The sequence below is a fragment of the Trichosurus vulpecula genome, chromosome 9, assembly GCF_011100635.1.
Source record: "Trichosurus vulpecula isolate mTriVul1 chromosome 9, mTriVul1.pri, whole genome shotgun sequence".
NCBI classification, from domain to species: domain Eukaryota; kingdom Metazoa; phylum Chordata; class Mammalia; order Diprotodontia; family Phalangeridae; genus Trichosurus; species Trichosurus vulpecula.
This window is the reverse complement of record NC_050581.1, coordinates 96,366,668-96,389,712: the sequence shown is the minus strand read 5'-3', so window position 1 is coordinate 96,389,712 and position 23,045 is coordinate 96,366,668. Positions and strand designations below refer to the sequence as shown.

The 23,045-nt window shown below is 34.6% G+C and overlaps 1 protein-coding gene across 1 annotated transcript in view; it reads left to right on the top strand.

The window, feature by feature from the left end:
• The window catches only part of ZDHHC21 (zinc finger DHHC-type palmitoyltransferase 21), a 67,986-nt gene that overhangs the window by 2,935 nt on the left and 42,006 nt on the right, over positions 1-23,045 (top strand). Inside the window, exons 2-7 of the mRNA XM_036738700.1 lie at positions 1,393-1,526; positions 4,975-5,107; positions 7,205-7,280; positions 9,136-9,330; positions 12,220-12,318; positions 21,519-21,630. Of these exons, the coding sequence (XP_036594595.1) occupies positions 9,177-9,330; positions 12,220-12,318; positions 21,519-21,630 (365 nt within the window). The 5' untranslated portion in view covers positions 1,393-1,526; positions 4,975-5,107; positions 7,205-7,280; positions 9,136-9,176. The remainder of the gene's footprint in view (positions 1-1,392; positions 1,527-4,974; positions 5,108-7,204; positions 7,281-9,135; positions 9,331-12,219; positions 12,319-21,518; positions 21,631-23,045) is intronic.

Here is a 23,045-nt window from a genome sequence, read left to right as displayed (position 1 = left end):
AGAGAATTGCATACATGAAGTATAGTCAGGACAAAGGCTAGAGAGCAGGCCCCCATTCTAATCCTCCTGTACCACTCCATGGGCTGTCCCTTGCTCTCTCCCAAGGTAACAGGAGATGCCTGAGGTCCCGTCTGATCAGTGGTATAATTAGGAATAGAACCCATTTGGTGTCTCTGGGTAAATTTGAAACGGTTTGTTACCCTGACTTATAGGTTATGTTCATGAGTAATTGTGAACCCTTTATGGCATTAAATGGACATGGATTTATTTAAAATATCCATTTAAAGAATCATTATTAGGTTTTTGTTTTAAAATCACAATTTTTAGATTATAGTTTTATAATTCTATCACCTTTTAACATTTAGCCTATTCAAATGGATAGAAATTTGAAGCTTTTATAGGAAATAGGGACTAGGACATATTTAAAAATAGCACATAATAATAACTACTGACATTATGTAAACTTTTAAAAGTTGAAAAGCACTTCACATGCATCATGTTGTGTGATATGTGACATGTTGACTTCTTCTGTAAAATAATAAGCTTCTTGGTAGCAAGACCTTTCCTTTTTGCCTCTGTATCTCCAGCTGTGTCTGATCACTGTAGGTGACAGTAGGTGCTTAATATGTTTGTCATTGATCATCTGTCATCTCATCTTATGCTCACAGCAGAGCTATGAAGCAGGGATAACTGGCAGAATCAGGATTCAAACCCAGGCCCCTAACTCCAAATCCATCACTTTTTCTTTTGTGTCACTCTCCCTTCCAATGACAAATCAGAGTAAACCTGCCCGTGGTGCCTGTTGTTGAGATCTTTTTAATTTACCAAAAAGTAGTTGAAACATTTTGAAGACATGGTTTAAAATTGGTTTTGCTAAGAGTCTGAACAATTATTTGTCTGCAAAATTTTTCATCCTCCTCACATTCTTAATGCCCTGATAAAAATGTGTTTCTTAGTGCACTGCTGCTGTGAAATGACAGAATCTCAGAGCTGGAAGGTAGCATTGGAAGGTACAACCCTGTTCCAATGCTATGATTAATAATACTTATTTTTACTTCTTACTAGCCATGTGACTTTGGACAAGTCACTCTCGCAGAACCTCAGCTCCTTCATCTATAAAATGGGAGTAAGGATACTTTCATTACCTGTTTTACAGAATATTCATGAGTTTTGTAAACTATAAAGTATGAACTATTTTCATTATTATTTTTTATTTTCAGACTGATTTCTTTAAACTGTGCCCTAAACTCTGCCAAGTAATGATAATCCTAATGGCAACCATTCAGATCTAGCTTTAGGTTTTACAAAGCTTTTTGCATGCATTATCTTATTTGTTCCTTACAACATCTCTGACAGATAGTATTATGGATTCTGTTATCCCCTTGTTCACAGATGAAGATTCTGAAGCTGAAGAAGATAAGTGACTTTGTCAGGGTCACACAGCTAGTGAGTGCGTGAGTGGGGTTCAAACACATATTGTGCTGACCTTAGTCCAGGACTTGATCCACGACACCAATCTGCCTCAGGTAAAGATTCACAGAACTCTTTGAAATGACCCAATATTCAAAATGTCATGGATTGAAAGGAAGAAGAAACTGATTCAACTTTGGTAGTATGTTATGGAGCTTTCTTCTAGAGTTCATTTAGGAGGTAGGTCAGTATAAACTTTCTTACTCCAAACACAAATCTTTGTAATAGACAATTTTAGTTTCTAGTTGGGCATAACAGGTAATGAACCAAAATACCTCTTAATAATGCATTGGTAGGCTGGCTCTGAAAATGAGGGAAATTACCTTTTTAAAAAAATCATATTCAAGGTGCTAATAAATGTGATTTTTGGACTGTCTATAGGCATTTACTTAGCTATTGACACTTGAAATGAGAGATCCTTTTCTAGCAATCAGTGAGTAGACCTATTGCAGGAGGAATTGAATCATATCAACCTTGAACCAGATAAAAAAGTTACAGGTAAATGGACAACAGGTTCTCCTTGGTCAGATAAGCAAAGGAGTTAGCAGAGTTGTTTTTATTTTGAGCTTTCAGGCAGCAAGAAACATCATTTTAGGGGACATTTGATCATCTTACGTTACAGCGTTCATAATATTAGGAATTTGCAAAAAGACCAGCGTAGATCCATTAATCCATTAAAAAGCAATTATCAAGGCACTGCTATGTGCCAAATGCTGTCCTAGGCACTGATGGTACAAATATGAGAGTAGAGAGCCCCCCCCCCCCAGGGGACACATGTGTGTGCACACACACATAAACACACACATATGCACATATAGCATGTTCACAGAGAAGTACATGCAAGATATATATGAAATGAATGTGCAGTAATTTGGGAGTTGGTATGAGGGGACTTGGGGAACTGGTGGGGGATCAGGAAAGGCCTCTAAAGTAGTTGACACTTGGAGCTGAGCTTTTAATGCAGAGTAATTGGAGCTTAGCTTTTAGTGCAAAGTAATTGGAGCTTGTCAGCATATATTGAAGAGAATGAGCAAATTATATCAATGTAAAGGTTGCCTTAGGAGAGGACAGTGAAAATTATGATTCATGTATTAGAAATGAGAGCATCAAAAGCTTTTAGACTATAGGAAACCCTCATGCCTATAAGACATGACTCTCTTTAGAAGAGAATTGTGGATATGGCAAATGCCAACAAAGCAATGAAATTAACTTTATCTTAACAGGCAGTGAATAATCTGACTACTGATGTTGAAGTTGTTTTTCCAAATCAGTTTTATGTGAATGGTCAAATTATTGACTTGTTAAAGAAAAGATCAAAATCAGTATTAAATTAGAAGAAAAAAAGAGACGATACAGCTTACAATTGAGGTAATCAGTTAAATTTAACAAAAATTAGGGGCTAGGGGTACAAAGTCCAAACTTTCTTGCCCTCCCAGAGCTTACTTTCTACAGTGAGTATACAGCTTATGCACAAAAAGGTAAATAGAAAGTATGTACAGGTTTCCTCATCTATTAAGTAGCAGTTTAAGCTTGGAAACCTCTAAGGCCCTTCTGGATCTCAGTCTATGATCCTATAATTTCAAGAGCGAAAGAGTATTTTTGTGTGAGGGGATCAAGAATGGCCTTGTGTTTGAAGTAGCACTTGAACGCGCTTTAAAGGAGGCTAGGAATTCTGTGAGACAGGAACAACAACAAAAACCCACTTGCCTGAGAACTTAAATTCTACTGGCAGATACAATGTGTGATCAAGCTTGTATGATCAAGGGAAGGCTTCATGGTTGAGCCTTGGAGAAGGCAACAAGGATTCAGAGAGGCACACATAAGAAAGGGGTGTGCTCTAGGCATGGGGGATAGCCTGTGCATAGGCATGGAGGGGAGAGATAGAGTGCTGATTGTAGTGTATTACAAGTAGGCTAGTCAGGCTATAGTGAAGAGCTTGTGAAAGGTGGTTTGGGGCTATGTTGTAAATGCTAGACTGAGGAGTTCATATTTATTCTAGGGGCAGTAGAGTCTCATTAAAGATTTTGAGTCATGGTGTAAGCAGGGAGACCAATTACAGGGGACCAAACCTATGATTTCATTGTTTTTTGAGAAGTTCCTGAAGAGGAAATTTCCTCTACCAATGCATGTTGGCACCTTTTCTGCAATTTATAGTCTTAGTTATCTAAAGCACTAAGAGATTAAGTGACTTGCTTAGGGTCACACAGCCAACCTTTGTCAGAGGCAGGTCTTAAATTAACTAAGTATGACTTCAAGGCCAGCTCTCTAGCCACTCTACTATGGCTGCCTCCGAATCAGGAGGCTTTTCTAATATTCCAGAGGAAGCTAAAAGCTTGAACTAGGGCAGTGGCTATAAGCAGAAAGAAGTAAAATCAAGAGGTGTTGTGGTAGTAGAATTGAGACGATATGGAGATTATTTGGATGTGGGAGAAGAGGGAGAGGGGAGAGTCCAAGATTATTCCCAGGTCACCATCCTGGCCCACTGCCTTGGTGGTAGTGACTTTAAGAGAAGGAGGGTCAGGAAAGACAATGACTTCCACTTTGCCTCTAGTGAGTTTGATGTTCAGCTGTCTAGCAGTCACTCAGTAATGTGGGCCTGGAGTGGGAGAGATTAGGGCTAGATATATAGATGTGGGATTCATCTGTATAGAAATGATAATGCATTCCATGGGAGCTGTTAAGCTTGCAGAGAAAGTGCCAGGAGAGAAGAGAGCCCAAGACAAAGATTTGGGGGACTCCTATAGTTAGGGGACAAAAAATAGATGGTAATCCTGCAAAGAAACCTTAGAAGAATTGTCCACAGAAATAGGGAAAGAATCCAGAGAAGGTAATGTTAAATGAAACGTTAATGTTAAATGAAAACTTGGGTGGGAGAATACAGTATTCAGGAAGGGAGTGGGTGGTCATCCACTGTGGAAAGCGGCAAAGATACCAAGACGGAAGAGGACTGAGGAAAGACTTAGTAATTGAAAAATTGATTACCTGTGAGAGAGCAGTTTAGCTTAAGAAGTGGTTTCAGAAGCCAGATTGTGAAGGAGAGAGATGAGAGTGAGAAGTGTGGTAGTGAAGACAATGAACATAGTTATTTGTTTTTCTACAAGTATAACTGAAAGGGAGAGTTTTAGGGTAAGACCTTAAAGGAATAGCAGTTTTTTTCAGAGTAGGAGAAGGGAGATGACTGAGGAGGACATATATTACATGGACATGTAATATATACATACATACATACATATATATATATATATATATATATATATATATATATATAACAGTTGTATAATTGGGAGGAACATGGAGGAAAAGCTCATCAGCATATAATTTCCTAAATAATGGCAATCAAGAATTTCAGGGGAGATAAGGAACCTTTTTCGGTAAAACTGCACAATTGAGTTCTCTTCTTGTTCATCCTGAAGTTAAAATCTGTACACCTGGTATCTTCATAGAACTTTTAACTAATACTTCATTCTTGTGAGACATGATTTTTTTTTATTAAAACATTAATAGGCTTTCATGGAGAACTGTTATTGAAGATGGATCCATTTGGTCAGATGTAGTAGTAAAGAATGAAGAAAGAAACAATTCCTAATTAGTGAGGCAAAAATTACAAATAATTTCCACCTCAGCAAATTTGCTATTGGTAAGTTTTTGCAGGTCAGATATTTATATTTTTCAGTTGATTATTTTTGTACTTTTTCTTGATCAGAGTTGTCTTTGATTAGTATTTGTTAAGATGAAGACTGAAAAAACAAGTGAGTGGAAAGACATGTAAACCAATGCAATGGAAATAAGCAGGAAACTGGGAAAACAATATAGGGTATCTTAAAAGCCTTAGTGCATTTATAAACTTTAATAAGAAATTTGTTACAAACTTACAAAAATATCATTTGAAAACTTAATTATTTTAATTTATTTAATTTGAATAATACATTTTAAATTTAAATTTTAACAAGACCAGGTTCCCCGTTACTGTTGCACTGTGTATGAGATAGTTTCTGTATGACACTTTCTTAGACTGGTAGAGGAAGTCCTCTTGTTTGGCCATCTAAGTGAACTGATCTGTCTCCTTTAGACTTTTTCTCATTCAGTCATGTCACATTTGTAGTTTATATATGAAAACTTCTTTCTGTGGATGTTCTGAAGGCTAGGACACGGCTAGGTAGCACAGTAGATAGAACACTGGGCTTGGAATCAGGAAGATTCATCTTTATGAGTTTAAATACAACCTCAGACACTTACTAGCTGTGTTACCCTGGGCAAATCATTTAACCCTGTTTGTCTCAGCTACTTCATCTTTAAATGAGCTGAAGAAGGAAATAGCAAACCACTCCAGTATCTTTCCCAAGAAAACCCTAAATGCGGTCATGAAGAGTCAGACATGACTGAAATGATTGAACAACAAAGCTAGAATTACAAATGCAGTCCTCTCAGTCATTGAGCAGTAGCTGGTTAAAGTTTTTACCAAGTTTTTCAAAAATCCACTAATGTATAGCATAAGAGAGTGGTTATGTTGAATTTTAATAAGAAACATCAGTATTTTAAATAATTAACATTTGCAATATTATTTTGAGAAATTTGTAGCATTTATACTTCTAGGATTATTAAAGCTTAAAATGGCACTAAGAATTTTGGGATACCCTATATTGTTTCCCCAGTTCCTTCCTTACTTTATATTGCACCAGTTTCTGTCTTTCCATTCACCTCCTTGTTCTCTGTTTATCTAAAGTACCATTTTGATTCTCTCACTTAACACATAAGAAATGAGGTGCTATGGTCCAAATGTGGTGGTTATTCTGTCATGGATTATAAAAATAAATGATTATAGAAATGTTTGACCATTTTGTTCCATTTTTGATGGATATTTGTTGACCTTGTGCTAGTTTTATCTAAGAATCCACTTGGAATGATGTGAGTTTTGGGGGTCTCTTAACAAGCCTTCTCAACACTCATTTTCACCTATGTATGTTCCAGAATAGCTGCCCTCAGGTGCCATGTCTCTCTCCTTGGCAAGTATTTGCAGGCTCAGTTAATTTCTGAGTTCTTCTGGCCTCCTTGTTACAGTGATTGCTTTGCATTCATTAATTTTTTTCAGTAAAGATGATCATCATTGATCAATATCTTTACCTTTTTTTCCATTTCCCATTGTTTAGCATTTGACTAGGTTATGTTAAAAATGTTGGAATTGTACTTATTGTTTTCTCATAATTATCCTTTCTTCTAATTAGATGTCTATTTTTTGACCTGAGGAGAATCTGTTGTGAAATGTGGTCCTCTGAAAAATCAAAAGGAAAAGATCTAGTCATTAAGATGAAGTTAAATAAGTTATAAATATTTACTCTAGTTTGTAAGTGTTGAACTGTAATTTTTTGTGTTGTAGTAATTTACATGTTTATGAAGTGAATCGTCCTATTGAAGTACAGTAACTGATAGCAATCATAAGAAATGTTGAAATGCCAGTTGTGAGTCTACTAGTTAAATAAAAGTTTGAGCTATGAGCTCACCATTTAATTTACAAATTAGTATGTTGGAATCATAAGAGCTAATGAAAGTATTTTACGAATGCTGCTTCTGCTTCACTTGCTTAAGATGAGCTTACAGCATTGCATTAAGTTCTAGTTGCTGCCTAGAATGTGTAATAGTTTCTGTTTAGGCACTGGCCACGCCTAATGGATGTTAGCTGAGTGGCGAGACCTTCCAAATTTGCCTGTTATATGTTTGCTCTTTTAATCTAATTTAGATCTGGTGGAGGACAACTGTTTCTTCTCATACACACAAATTAGAAGGATTATGCTGTGCTATCTTCAGCTAACCAGGTAATTTTTCTGCGTGCCATTTTTTTCCCTTCTTTTTCTTTCTTATCAGGTTTTGGTCAGACGTAACTTTAAAAACTTTTTTTTTGTTTCCATGCTATGTGGGGCAAATAAAAACTGATATAGGTATGCTAGTTTTGTGGGGCTTCTCACCTTAGTGATAAGAAACATTTGCTCTTCTGGGGAAATTGAGTTCAATCCATTTCAACAAAGAAAAGAGAATCAGAATGGATTAATTCCATTGAGAAGCTTAAGTTTTTTATTATTTTGCTTTCTTGTAATTTTGCTGATTTGAATGTATTCATGTTTCTGATGATAGTGAATTTAAGAATAGGAAATTAAATTAATGTCCTATTTAGTTGTTAGGAGTGTGCTTCGATGTTTAAATGTAGAGAGAAATCAAACACACACAAAAAAGCATATGAAAGTAGTTGAAACTACTGAAAGAACATTCTGCAGCCTGATTTTAACGTAAGATGATTAAGAATATTAAAAAGTTAATATGCTTAAAAATTGTTCTTACTACTCTTTGGGATTGATGTTATCTATAGCTTCTCTAGATTTAATGATGATGCAGAGAAATTTGGAGCATGCTTCATCCTCTGAAGCCGCCCTGATTTTAATCAGATCAGCATATATTTTAGCCTTTCTGATATAAGAATAGTGAAATTCATGCTTGTTTCATGAAGGACTGAGTACTATTGTTATTTTTAGAATGAATATAAATGTGATGCTCCTCTTTGTCTCCAGTATTCTACTAAGAGTTTTTGAAATTTGATCAGTTGGAAAGACTTTCATTCTGATCATTTGTATTTTTTTGGATTCATCATTATTTATGTGTTTATAGGGGAGAACATTTTTACAAGAGAAATATTTGCTGTAACCCTTCATCTAGAATAGTCGCTAGCTTTGAAATTCATTGAAATGGGCCTGCAAACATATTATATAGCTCTTTTGATAATATATTCAAGTGTGTCAGCAAGAAATGTAACAGAAATTGTAGAATTCCACCAAACCCCCTCCCCATTAATATTGTATTCCCATTAAAACTTTTGAGCTTATTTATTTATTTGCCAGGAATTTAATTTTACAAGTTATATCTGTGCAGTGTTTTAAAATACTTAATTTGGTACCATGCTTCTAGTAGAAGCATCTAATTGCCAGGTCAACCAAATGGTCCTTTGGTGGCATAGTAATAAAGTTAAATGAAAAAATAATCCAGAAATATTTAATAGGAACATTCCAGTACTGATTTTTTTTAACCTAACTCCTTTGACATTTTGAGAGTTTTATTTCAGTAATAGATTATTTTTGGTTTTTACTTCCAAGAATCTAAATATATCTAGTTATAATTTCTCTTAACTTGAAAGATAAAGTTTAATCACCTTTCTTAAAGTATTTTAATGATTAAAGATTTAAAGTAAATAATTTTGTGCTTATCAAATGAATCAGCATGGTGTAAAAGGCAGAGAATTGACCTCAGAGTCAGGGAGATGTGAGTTATACTGAGTGACCTTGGACAAATAATTTCTTTCCATTCCTCAGACTAACACTATAAATGCAGAACAGTTGCTGATTTGCATTGATAGTGGGAAATTCTTCATTCCCTATGCTAGTGAAATCATGACCCTTGCTCCTACTCACCCTAACTCCTTAAGAAATGCTTATCAAATAAAAAGCAGTTTCATATCTCCTTCCTACTTAGTGGCAAAGTTTGGGTATGTTGACTCTATTTGTATTTCATTTTTAAAGGAAAGATTAAGTAATAAATACAGAAAGCTCTTGATGAATATTATTTCCAGTTGAGCAGAAATACTATTCTACTTTTTCACATATAATGTTTTTTTTTCTCCTTTAGGATCATCTTTCCTTGTTGACTAGTAGTGATAAAATTATACAATGGGTCTACGGATTCACTTTGTTGTTGACCCGCATGGTTGGTGCTGCATGGGTTTGATTGTCTTTGTCTGGTTATACAATATTGTCATAATTCCCAAAATTGTCCTCTTTCCTCACTATGAAGAAGGACATATTCCAGGCATATTAATAATATGTAAGTCTACATGTCTTTGTTTTTTTAATATAACAACTTTTTTTTCCATGTAAATGTTTTTGGATAATAATGCCCCTGTGATTGCCCTACTCATAGTATCAGAATCAGTTTAGTAAAGAGCATTGAGAAAACATTCAGAAAAAATGGGCTCCTTAGATTTGTAGCATGGTGTAGTAGATAGAGGCCTGGACCCAAAGTCAGGAAAAACTGACTTCAAATGCCGCCTTAGACACTTATTGGCTGAGTGATTCTGGGCACGTCATTTAATCTCTCCAGGTGTCATTTTCCCCATTTGTAAAACAAGGGGGAGTACGCTCAGAGACCCCTTAGTTCCTTACCATCTCTCAATCTATGATCCTATGAAAATACCTTAGTAAATTTTTTAAAAAATCTTGCTTTAAATTAAGATGTCAGCATGAGGTAGGAGTTTTAGAAGTGAGATGGGGAAACATCACCAGGAAAAAGAACTGATTGATCTATCATTTTCCATGTTGATATTAAGCATAAAGTCATTTCTTTGAATAGGCTTCACTTTTTTCCTCATTAAAAATGAGAGGATTGAATTAGATCTCTAAGATCCCTTTCAACTCTATCACTGTAATAACACTGAGGCCAGATTGGACTTTGGAATAGCTTGTGCAAGTTTGGGAGTCCACTATAGAAGCTTTGTTCTTGACAAACGAGTAAACAGAATTCTTTCTTTGAATTATGGACTATTTTAAAAGAAATGCTGTTTTTATTGTTTGTAATCATATACGGAGTAAAAATTATAAACAGCACATTTATATAGTACCTAGATTGGCTAAGTGTTGAGATAGGGATTCAAGACAAGTCTTTTCCCTTTGATACCACTTTGCTAGTATGTAAAATACATATAAAAATTTTTAGGCTGAACTTAACTCAGGTGAGATTAGGAGTATATTTGTTTTTGATTTTTTTTCACACTGGCTTCTATCTCTTGGAGAAGCAATGCTATGTGAGTGAAACCTAGATAGATAGAAAGAAAGATAGATAATTCCTACAAATTCTTCCAGTCAGCAAATAATGCTACAGTCTCCCACTGTTCATTGGAGGTTTGTGGTTTGTGTTCTTTGGTTTTTTTTAATATTTGAATTCTGGGATTGTCATTTTCTTATTTTCCTTTAACTTTTTTTCATTTGGAGACAGGTTGATGACAAAGTGAATAGATCACTAGACTTGGATCAGGAAGACCTGAGTTTGAATCCTGCCATAGACATTACTAGCAATGTGACCCTGGGGAAGTCACTTAAGCTCTCTGGGCCTCAGCTCCATCATATAAAAAGTGAGGGAGCTGAACTCATTTGGCCTCTAAAGTCCCATCCAGCTCAAAATCTATGAGCTTTTTTCTTTTTGCTTACTTGCATCATGTTGTGCTATATTGTCTTGTAGCTTCAAAAGAAACTCTTTAGTCCTATGTGACTGACTGGCTTACTGATTCACCTACTTATATTATTATTTGTAGATATGGGAAATGTATAGAAATTGCCGGATTTGGAATTTTAATTCTTCTTGGATAAAGAATAGATTTGCAGAAGCTATAAAGAATAATTGACAACAGAAAGATCAATCTACCCCATGAAAAATGGAGTAATACTAAATCTGACCTATATCTACAGCACATTTCTATCACCAGAGAAAAAGCTGGTGAAAATATTTCTAACCTTTTACATTTTTTAGCAGCTAATCTAGTTGGCACTGATATTGTTGGAAAGATTTTCTTATACATCTGTCTGTCAATTGCCACTGTTTTAATAATGATTTCTGTTGAGATATTTGGTTATTTGGTTTTGTGAAACTTTATTCTTATGTGATGATAGATTTTCTGAAACTGTAGTTTTACATTTCATTGTCAATTACAGCCTTCTAGGTATGTCTTGATTGGAGAATCTATATATTCTGAACTTCTCTACTTTTATGTAGAATCATATAGAATATTGTTGTTTGAGGGATTTGTAGGGATCATTTAGTACAGCCCCCTTCATTTTACAGGACAGGAAACTCAGGCCAAGGGAGATGAAGATACTTGCTAAGTTTACCCATCTCACAATTTCTGTGTCATGACAAGGTACTGAGCTCTGTGTCAGATGAGCAGGGAAGACTTTGGTCCATATCCATAGTATATATTTTTTTAAGTGTGTGTTATAATGTGTTTGTACTACGAGCACTAGTATCCAAATTCTTGTTTCTCCCCCCAGACACTTGTTAATAAGATTATAAATCTCAATGAACTGTATCTCAGCTGTGGATTTGATTCATGGTATACATGGTAGTAGGCAAGGAAGATCTGAGGAGGGAGAACTTAACCTGGGATTGGATGATCAAAAAAGGGTTCATGGAGAAGGCATTACTGGAGAATAGTTCTTGTAGGATAAGTGGGGAAAAGAAAGCATTGCAGGCTGGTAGAAGTGTGTGAGTAAGTAGGCCAGTTTGTCTGGAGCAGGTAGGTTATATTGATGTCAGATTGCAGAGGACCTCTAAAATCAGTATGAGGATAATGGGTGTTGCACACTAGATAATGGGAAACCATTGAAAAACTTTGAGCAAGGACTTGAAGTGATCAGAGTTGTATATGCTGGAGTGGATTTATGAGAAGATCCTAGAGATAGGAATATTCACATTAGGCTATATGGTTATAGTTCAGGTATGAGATGATAAGAAAACTATTTAAGACTGGACAACTTAGATTAACTCTGTAATACATACTGTTAGTATGAATTGGTCACCAAATAAAACTTATTTTATTGATACGTCTTCTTGGAAATATTTTGTTTATTTTTATAATGTATACTAAAGTACATATTTTACAATGTAAATGTAGTTAATGATAAAGTATCTTTAAGGGTAAGTGGTTGTCTCTCTTTTTTTCAGTCTTCTATGGTATTGCCATGTTTTGTTTGGTGGCCTTAGTGAGATCCTCAATAACTGATCCAGGAAGACTCCCTGAAAATCCAAAGATTCCACATGGAGGTATTCTATTCTTCAGAAATATTGTACTTAATTCCTAGCTGATTAGTTTTTTATGATATCCTTAGTTTTATTTAACATATTGTGTTGATACCATTTATGCCTTTATGGCATAGTCCTTTCAACCTCCCTTTCTCCTCCCCCAGGCTTAAATCTTCCTCTGACGAAGAAAAACAGTTAAGGAAAAACTTTGATCTGAGCCAGTGACTACATCTGACAATGTATACAATATTATATAATATTTTAACCTGGTAGTTCTCTTTTTAACCATGGAGGGAATGTTCATTTTGTTATCTCTTCTCTACCACCATGATTGGTTTTCTGGTTACTCAGTTATTCCACTTATCTTTCTGTCATCTTTTCACTTACTTTGTTGTCAGTGTTGATACTGTCCTTAGCTTGGCTTATCTAACTCTGCATCAGTGCACAATATCTTGCTTTTTTTCTCTGAATTACTCATATTTATAATTTTTTGCTCTATATTTATATATGCCCTAATTTTTTCAGCTCTCCTCCAGTAGATGGACACCAAATTTATTTCTGGTTCTTTGCTACCACAAGAATATTTTGGTGTATATCAGACCTTTGTTTCTATCTTTCCCTTCCTTATAATCTTTTCCCAGTTGTGGAATTGATGAGTCAAAGAGTATGAATAGTTTGATGACATTTTTTACATAATTTCAAATTTACATTCAGAATGGTTTAGATAACTTCATAATTCCACCCATGTCTCCATCTTCCCATCTTGCAGTATTGCCTGTTGCCATCTTTGCCAATTTGTGTGATATGAGATGAATTCTCTTAAGTTGTTTTAGTTTATGTTTCTTTTACTAATACACTCCTTTATAAAAACTATTAATTTACTTTGATCACTTGTCTACTAGAATGACTCTTGGTGTTACATATTTTTTGTCAGCTCCCTGTATATCTTGTGTATCAATAATATTTGCTGAAAATATTTCCTCCCACTTTACCATTTCTTTTCTAATTCTATCTTCATTGATTTTATTTGTGCAAAAGCTTTCAAATTTTGTAGTCAATTTTATGTATTTTATCTTTTATGATCTTCTTTGTCACTTGTTTCTTTAAGAATTCATTCCTCATCTGTAGTTGTTAAAGTAACCTAATCTTATTCTCTTCTGATTTGCCTTATGGTATGACCTTTTGTATTAGGGTTATATTTGTATTTTGAACTTATTGTGGTCTATGGTGTAAGGTGTTGGTCTAATTTCTAACAAACTGATTTCCAGTTTTCCCAGCAGTTTTTGTCAAAAAGAGAATTCTTCCCCCAGTAATTTATGTTTTGGGGGTTATGAAACAGTGGATTACCTTTTTCAATTACTTCTGCTTCTTTACTTAGGTTATTAGATTTTTTAAATCAATTTATCAGTGAACAAGTATTAAGCAGTTATCATGTACCAGGTAACTTTTTGGGCACTAGGAATGCAAAAACAAAAATGAAATGGTCCCTGCCCTCAAGGATTTTACATTCTTTAGGGAGAGATAATATATACATAAGCATATGCAACAGAAATCCACAAATGCAAGATATTTTGAGATGGAGGAAGAAAGCACTATCATCTTGGGATCAAGAAAGGCCTTATATAAAGGTTGTTGCTTGAGCTGAGCTCTGATGGAGACTAGGGATTCTTAGAGGTAGATAGGAAGAGGGAGTGTATAGTAGGGTTGAGGAACAACCTTTACAAACCTTCACCAAAAAACATGACAATTTTACTTAACTGATCTATTCATTAATGTCATCCCAATTACTAAAAACTTATTTTACTGAGTAAAAAAATAATAATAAGTTCATTTGGAAAAACAAAAGGTCAGGAAAACTTTAAAGAAACCAGAGAAAAAAGATATAAAGGAAGTAGATTCAGCAGTATCAGATCTTAAACTATATTAAAAGATGAGAGCATTGTTGAAGTGTAAAAAGGATAATTTCTATTATTTCAAATTAAAATTTTCTTGTATAAATAATGCCTATGTAGCCAGTAATAGAAGGAATGCAGAAAATTGGGGGAAAAACCTCTCACAGATGATCTCTGAGATAGGATGTGATTGGGTTGGAATATAGGTGTGATGTAGGAAATGATGAACTAGTTGATTCAGAAAAATATGGGAAGACTTGGTCTTAAGAAGGAAGATGCTATCCACCATTGGAGATACAGATTTGATAGGAGGAAATAAACATGTTAGTGGTCTTCCATATGTGCGTATGAGTGTATATGTGTCTATGTTTGTAGATACCTATGTATGTGTATATATATTCATGCTTAATTGTAGCCTTCTTTGGGTGGTGGGGGATAAAGGGGGAAAATAAAGTAAAAAGTGCACAGCAGAGAACAAGGAAAACCAAGAAGGAAGCAAAGAAAAGCTGTGTAGCTTTGTAAATAATGTGTAGAATTTATTATATTTTTAAATACTTTCTTATGGTCTGCTGGGTACATGACAATGTTTTTTTTTCTTTTCTCATTTTGTATTTAAGTTTAAAACAAAAAAAATTTACAAAGCAAAGACTACCCTTTCCAGTACTGGGTGCACTCTTACTCATATCTCCTAACTCACTGGTTGTAGTGGGTAAATTGGAATACTCCTTGCTCCCCATTGCCACTTCCAGGCTTTTCCCTTTGCCACCATCAGTCAGTAACCTTTCCTCTTTGAACTTTTATCTACAGATCTATCTTCAACTTCTGCTGTCCTGTCAGGAGATTTCAACGTATATATTCATAGTCCCTCAAGCTCCCCAACCTCTCAATTCCTCAATTTACTCATGTTTCATGATCTACCTTGCCATTGCACTATAGCTACATAGAGAGATTAGCGTATCTTCCATCTTGCCATCACCCACAATTATTCCACATCCATGTTTATGCACTCTGAAATTCCTTTACCTGATGCCAATCTGTTGTCATTTTACTTCTTCCTCTGCCTTTTAACTCCAAAGCCTATTCTTTGTCCTCAGTGTAACCTCTAATCACTCCACCCCTGCGTTCTTTCCCAGGCTATCACCCTTAGCTCTGATTGTACTCTCTTCCCTTCTCCGTCTTGACACCTTGATGAACCAGTTTATTTTTATACTGTCCACTTCTCTAAATCCCTTGCTTCTTTATCCTGTCTTGCATTGCCAAACCATATCCTTGAATGACTCCCACCATATCTTCACTCCTACTCATGTGCTGCTGAAGGAAATTACAAAATTATGCTGACAGGATCCCATAACAAGTTTATGGTACATGATTTCAACTGGGTCCCCATTGCAGTAAGACAGTTCTTTTACTCCTCCCTCATCGATTCACTGTCCTCACCGTAGTGGGTTTCCAAACCTTTTCATCCCTTCTCAAGCATACTCTGACCCTGTCAGCTGCCAGCCTTGCCACATATTTCACTGAAAAAAATTCAGCCCATTTGCAGAAAATGCTTTCTTTTCCCTTGTTCTTCATGAACATAATTGAGGAATTCCTTTTTATTAACTAAAAACACAGAGTTAGATGCGGTGGTGCATCCCTGTAACTCTTGCTTCTCAGGTGGAGACAGCTGAGCCTTATTTCATTTAGTGTCTATAAGGTGCTATGTAAATGTTAGCCTTTAATATGCTATGAGTTTAGTTTTCTTATTTATCATATAGTTGAACTAGCTAACATCTTTTGGGTACAATTGCTGATATTTCTTCCATCTTTATGTTGATATTAAAGGCATGGTGAAAGATTGAGGTATTTTATTCTAGCCTGTTAGCTGCCATTTTACTGACTAATTAGTGATAGAAAACACTCAACTAGTGGTGGTTGAAAACATTTGAAATTTAATTGTCTTGTTTAAAAGTATTCAGTTTGAATTTTAGAAGTGATCAACTGTCAGGATCTCAGTTTATCCAGGAATTTTTGCTATAGAACCTTTAGCAGCACTTTTTCTACAGAAAAATATTGTGTGTGCATGTTCTTTCGTGTGGTGCCATAGAGGTCCTTGATAACGATTTATCCTTGGAAAAGCAGCAAAACTTATGGGACAATAGAAGAGATTCTTGATTTTGTGTTTGCCTTCATTATTGTACATCATCTTGTGTACACATGTGTTATTCAGAAAAGCTTAAAGTGATCGACTGATAGTTAGACTAGATGCCTACTAGGGATCCTTTCAAGTCCCAAATTCTTTTATTAATGACAGACTCGAGAAGACTAATGACGAAACATGGAACTCTGCTTTTGGCATAGAGTGATGAAATATGGTTGCAAAATGAGATATATGTTGTCAAACTTGGCCAGCGTGTGCTTGGCTGAGTTGTTTTGTTTTGCTTAACTATACATTCTTGGTTACGAGGGAGTATTATGTTGTTGGGAAGAAGGAGAAATCATTGGGAGCTAATGTTCCTGTAAGAAAAAGCACCAATAAAACTTTTTTTGCAAGAAAAAATAAGAAGAAAGGATATTTAAATATGTAATATAGTTTGAAATAGAAATGATATTCATGGCTTTCCGATGTCCTGGTTTTCCATCCCAACCTCTGTGCTCCCAACCCACCCTTTTCTACGTAAAGGTCTAGGTCTGAGAGCTGGTAGATGGAATTTTGTCCTGGTAGCTATTTATAAAAAATGTATTTATAAGTTAGAGGACCTCAGTGAAAATAATTGTTTACCTTCTGCAACAATAGTTTTTTTCAAACAGTTTAATGTTCTTTATAATATCTTGAATAACTAGTGGAAGTAATTACTTTTAGTTCAAGCAAAAGGAACATGCCCTCTGGTTAGGTATTTATGATGCAGAACACAAAATTTTAAGCTTTTTTTGAATATACCAAAGTAGGTAAAGTGTTGCACTTGGAGTCAGGAAGGCCTCAGTTCAAATTCTGCCTCAGGCAGCTAATAATTTTGTGCCCGAGGACAAGTCAATTAACCTCAGCCTCAGTTTCCTCATCTGTAAAGTGGAGATAATAGTATCACATACGTGACAAGATTGTTGTGAAGATCTAATGAGATTGCCAACCTTAAATGCTATACACAAATGTTGCTTATTATAATCATTAATAGTAGTAATTGTAGCATTAATGATAAAGTTAAACATTTAGACATTTTAGAGAATTAGCTAAAGTTTAAAAAAATGATGTATGTGTGACTCCAATTTTATGTTGATATATTGTGAATGAGTTTCAATCTGATGTTGTTAGTTTTAATTCTTTCATATTGAGCTTTTGTATTGTTTCTGTGCCATGTGATGTAACTTTTTATCAACACAAGAGCTGATAGGAACTGCAAATTTAAATATTAGTTAAAATAAACATTTTAAATTTCATAGAAAAGTAGAGAGTTGTTCAGTCCTGGTATTGATAAAATAAGCTGACTCAAATGAGTATACATTTTATCCACATTGTTGGTTCCTTCTTCAGATACATGTGTTGCCGAATATGTAGTATTCATTGCTTGTTGTTTATTAACAGTTTGGAAGCTAAAACAAATTATTTTTAAGGTAGTCAGTTATTATTAAGTCAGTTTCTTCCTGAACTAAAGGTCCATCTTTATTTTTTAATTAATAGTATTTTATATTTTTCAATTACATTTAAAGATATATTTTCAACATTCATTTTTGGGAAAGATTTTGAGTTCCAAATTTTTCTCTCTTCCCTCCCCTCTCCCCAAGACTAAGGCCCATCCTTTTAATAGTGTTCTTTAGGTGATGCACCGTGGCTATGAATCATGGAATACCATAGTCTCCAAAGAATAAAATTGAGGATCACCCTAATGGAAAAGGGGGGCTCATGGTGGGCACTAGTAGTTTGTAGCAATATACACACGAGGAGAACTGTTATAGAAGATATCATCAGAGAAATGTTTAATATGACTAGGAAAAAAAGTGGTTTGATCACATGGCTGACATCCATGATTTCCATCTAGATTGATTCTTCCAAATGCTAGTTCCTTCCCCTTCAAAATGAACTAGTTTTTATTTTTCCTGTATTTCGTATATACTTTTATAGATCTATATTGTCTCTTCTGATATAATTTAAGCTTCTTGAGGGCAGGGGCTGTCTCACTTTTGTTTTTTTATCTTTAACATCCAGCACAGGGCCTTGCACATGGCAGGTGTTTAATGAACACTTGCTGATTGATTGCTAGAGGGATAAATGTTAACTTTATATTCCGTTGGTATCCACACAATACAAAGAGTACACAGAGAAGACCCCTATCATATTTCTGGATCCTTTCTGTCACATTATTAGGAAGATGTGAATGAAAGAAGTCTCACAGCATAGGAAGATGGTTTACCATCTTCATTTTTCAAGGGAATTACAAACATCACTGAGATCACAGATTTACTGGATTATGGGAGTATCAAATCTGCTCATGTTGTTAAAAGATTGGCTTCCTTTTACTTTGATTCTTTGTGAAGAACCTTGTATTGTTCCTTATTAAGAGAGTAGTAGTTTTAAGCACAATAATAATTAATTTATTGGGGGTTTTGGTGAGTAGAAAGAAGTTGTTCGTTTTTATTAGTGTTGGTATCTTTTTAGCTGTACTGGTGTCTTTTTAACCTTTTATGGCTAATGCAACTACATAAACTTTAGTTGGCTTTGTTCTTTGACTCTTTTTCTGTCCCTTGAGTTAAAAAAGAGTCAGGACTAAAGAACAGAGATGTGATGGACAAAAATTTCAAAACACAGTATCCATTAGAATAAACGATGCTTTTATTTCACATTTTTATGATGATCCTTTTTTACCTACCATCTTTTATTTGAGATTGATATGTGGAGTGATTTACTTCACATTTATTAATATTGTTTGGTTTGTACTGTTATTGCATCAATGAGGAAACACTGGTGAGGCTTTTTAAAAAATCAAATGATGAAATAAGTTTATTCTATGTTCTATTTAGTTCAATAGCTCTATTTAGTTCTAATATTCTATTAGTTCATTTCTCTGCCATAATAAAGAAGTATCCTAACTGGATGGATGAATGGAAGAGTATTTATTACATGTTTACTCTGTTCAAGGCCCTGTACCAAGTGCTGAGCATACAGGTGCAAAATTGGGAGTCTCTGCTTTCAAAAAGCTTATATCCTAATACAGCACACATAAGGGAATGGTGACCAAGAAAGGGTATTTTTGTCTGAGAAGTCACTGGATTGATGAGTAGTATAATAGGGTATTTGACTGATGTGGTCTTTATGGAAATAACAGTAGAGTTGAATTGACTACTGTTCCAGAACAAGAAATAGAAAGGGAGGTAAGGATGCATAGTAATACCAGAGGATACCCTGGATGAGGCATGGTAGGTCTGGGGCTAGACAGATTTATCAAATGAGGTAACATTTATAAAAACTGTTTGGCTCAGTACCTGGCATCTAGAAATGCTTATTATATAAAATATAATAATTATACAAATGCTTATTATTATAAAGGTGTTATATAAATGCTTGTTCCATTCTCTTCCCCTAGATACAGTAGGCTCTCCCCAATCAGGGTGAGATCCAGGGAAGGAATTCAGTAAGTAGTTCAGTTCTCCTAGGGCATGATGTTTTGGAGGTCCTTATAATAAATAGCCTTGCAATTGAACTCCATGCCTATTGTTTCTGACTTTACCAATCCAACCTTCACACAGTTAGCTAAATTTTGCAAACACGTTATTATTGGCTTAACCCTATTACTTCATTGCTTGAAAAACCTTGAATGGCTTCCCCATTGCCATAGGATAAAATATACATTTTTAATCAAGCAATTAAAATCATAAGATCATAAGATCAATCTACCTTTCTAACCGTTTTTCCTTCTGCTGTTCTTCATGCACTCATGTTTCAGACAGACTAAACAACTATTCCTTTCCCTATCTCATCCTGCAGTCTCGTGGTTTCATGTAGGCCATTCACCATGATTGGAAAACTCTTTGTCTTTATTTCTCTGACCATTAAAATTCTCTTCCTTCAAGGCCCAGCTCAGGTGCCACCTCCTTTATGAAGTTTTCCTGCTCACCCTGATGAAAGTGATCTCTCTCCTAAATTTCTTACAGAATTTTATCTAAACAACTTTCTCTTATAAGGGCTAACTTGTATCATGTTTATGACTATCTTCCCTATTAGACCATAAGATTTTTGAGGCCAGAGGCTGTCATTTAGCATCCCTAGTAGCGACTGTGGTGCCTTTCAGATCATAATTGATTAATGAATATTTGTAGAATTTGAATTAATTAATTTTAGATAAACACTCAAATAACAAAGCTGTTTCCCTTAACTTGGAAGATGACCCTTAATAAGTTTATTGCTAACTGGTTACATTAAATTGTATGTATAATAATAACACTGTACCTGCTTTTTCTTATCTGTGTCCATGTAAGTGTCAGGGGACTTGAGAAGGTGAGCAGTTTTTATTGTGGGTTAGGAAGAGGAGCTGAGCTATAGCTAAACTCTGTAATTTATAGTTCTTTATAGGCATCATTTCAGTTACCACAACAAACATTTCTACCCTCTAAACAAAATTCATTGACGTTCTCAAGTTTCCGTTAAAACAAAACAACAGAAACATATTTGATATAGGATAGAGTTGATGTATATGTGTTCTCTTACCTCTTCACTAATGAATCCAAAGCATTTTAAATTATTTGCTCATAACAGAGAGGGAATCAGCTGTTTCATTTTGCAATTTTGTAGATTGGGAATATAATTTTTATGAACATACTCATTTTAACAAAATCTCATTATAGTGAAAAAAAGCCTTGAATGTCACATAGTATTTACCTATAGCAGAGTTACCTCTATTATAGTCCCAAGCAATTGAGACAAAGCAGCATTTGTATTCGTATTTACTCTGACCATCATTTGCCTCTAAGTGTTTTTTTATATAACATTTAGAAGTCCAAGTAATCTGAAACAAAATAGATATGCCAGGGAGTTGTTCAGACATTCCTTCACGTCTGACTCTTTGTGACACTGTGGGCCATAGCACACCAGGCCCTTCTGTCCTCCACTATCTCCCGAAGTCTATCCAAGCTCATATTGCTTCCATGATGATATCCATCTCATCCTCTACCATCTCCTCCTTTTTGCCTTCATCACAGAGAATATGGGTTAAAAATTACACTTACTACTTTTGGGGGTAACCTGTACATTTATATATTAAAATCAATCTCTTATAAAGACCTCTTAGAATTTGCCTTCCTATGAACTCTTGATAATAATTGAAATTTAAAGTAATGTCATTAAATTTAATTTTTTTTTAGAAAGGGAATTTTGGGAATTATGTAATAAATGTAATTTGATGAGACCAAAGCGTTCCCATCACTGCAGCCGATGTGGTCACTGTGTTAGGAGAATGGATCATCATTGTCCATGGTAAGACAAAATTAATTCATTTTTAATCACACTAGATTCTGTTATATGTCGATTCCTCACTGATTTGTTAAATTTTACTCATCACATCTAGTCTGTAAAATAGGAAGGGTTCTGTGTTGATAGCAAACATGCTATCTGGACAGTGGGATGACCAATTCTCCCTCCTTTTCTAGACACCCTCGAAATACCCTTTTCTGCCCCATGAGATTTATTTTTCTCATATTAAACTTTTATCAATATAAATATCTAGTTTGAATATGACCGTATGTACATCATGTACAGTTAAAAATTCTATCCTCATTTAGTGAGAATTGGAGGTGGGGGCAGGGATTGAGAGTATAGAACAATGTTGACCTTGTTGGTCAATAGGGGGCTCTCTTGTAACAGCTAAGCACTTTAAAGAAAATATGCTTTTGAGTTACATTTTTTTTAAAACTTGAAATTTTGCAGGATTTCTACATTGTATCACTGTGACAAAATTTGCAAAATCTATGAAAAACAAGGAATTTTATGTAATTCTGTTTTCTTTTTATTGCTTTGCATAAACATTTATACTTGGGTAGAAATAGTCTAGGTAGATGTAACTTTGAATTTATATTAGTGTGTATACATACACTCTCACAGATTTATATGAATGCAGTTAAGTGTAGGAAAAAAAAGACAAGGACCACAAAATGTATGTGGTATTAGTAGTCATTCAGAAATTGAACCAAAGCTGATCTTGCCTCTTTACTTAACAATTGAAATCAAAATAAATTTATTTTGATAATTTGCCTAAAAATTGACTGGAAAATGTCTGTAAAGATAAGACTTCTTTAAAGTTGTAAATTTACTGAAATTAGGAAAAATAATTAAAAGCTCTGGTAAAAATGTATTATTATAGTACAAAATCAAAAGTTTGCCTAATTTTTTTGATCTGTGACAGATGTCAATGGTACTTTTTTCCCAATGTAATAAATTGGGTTGAGACAAAACAGTCATCATTATCCTCTGAGAAATCTAATTTTAAGTGCAGTTTCAAATCATATGCATGAAAAGTTAACACTAATTGCTTCACACATTCGAGTTCTAGTTCCTGTTCAAAGAAATGTTTCTGATTATTGAATATGAAAATGTAGAAAATGTGCCAGCTTTAAATTAATCCTTTCTTTAAAAACAAAACAAAATTTAAATCTTATGGAGAATAAAAAGCACAACAATGTCACCCATTTATAAACTTTCTGAACACTAGAAAACAATGTTATTTTTTAAAACAATGAAAAAAATAACTAATATTGTCTGACAAAATACGTTCATTTACTGGTTTTGGAGGTGTAGAACTTACTCTATATTTGTAATCTACTTCTTGGAATGTGGGAGAGTGGGGGAAAGCCAATAGATTAAGGATATTTCATTTAGCCTTTTTTTTTTGTTGA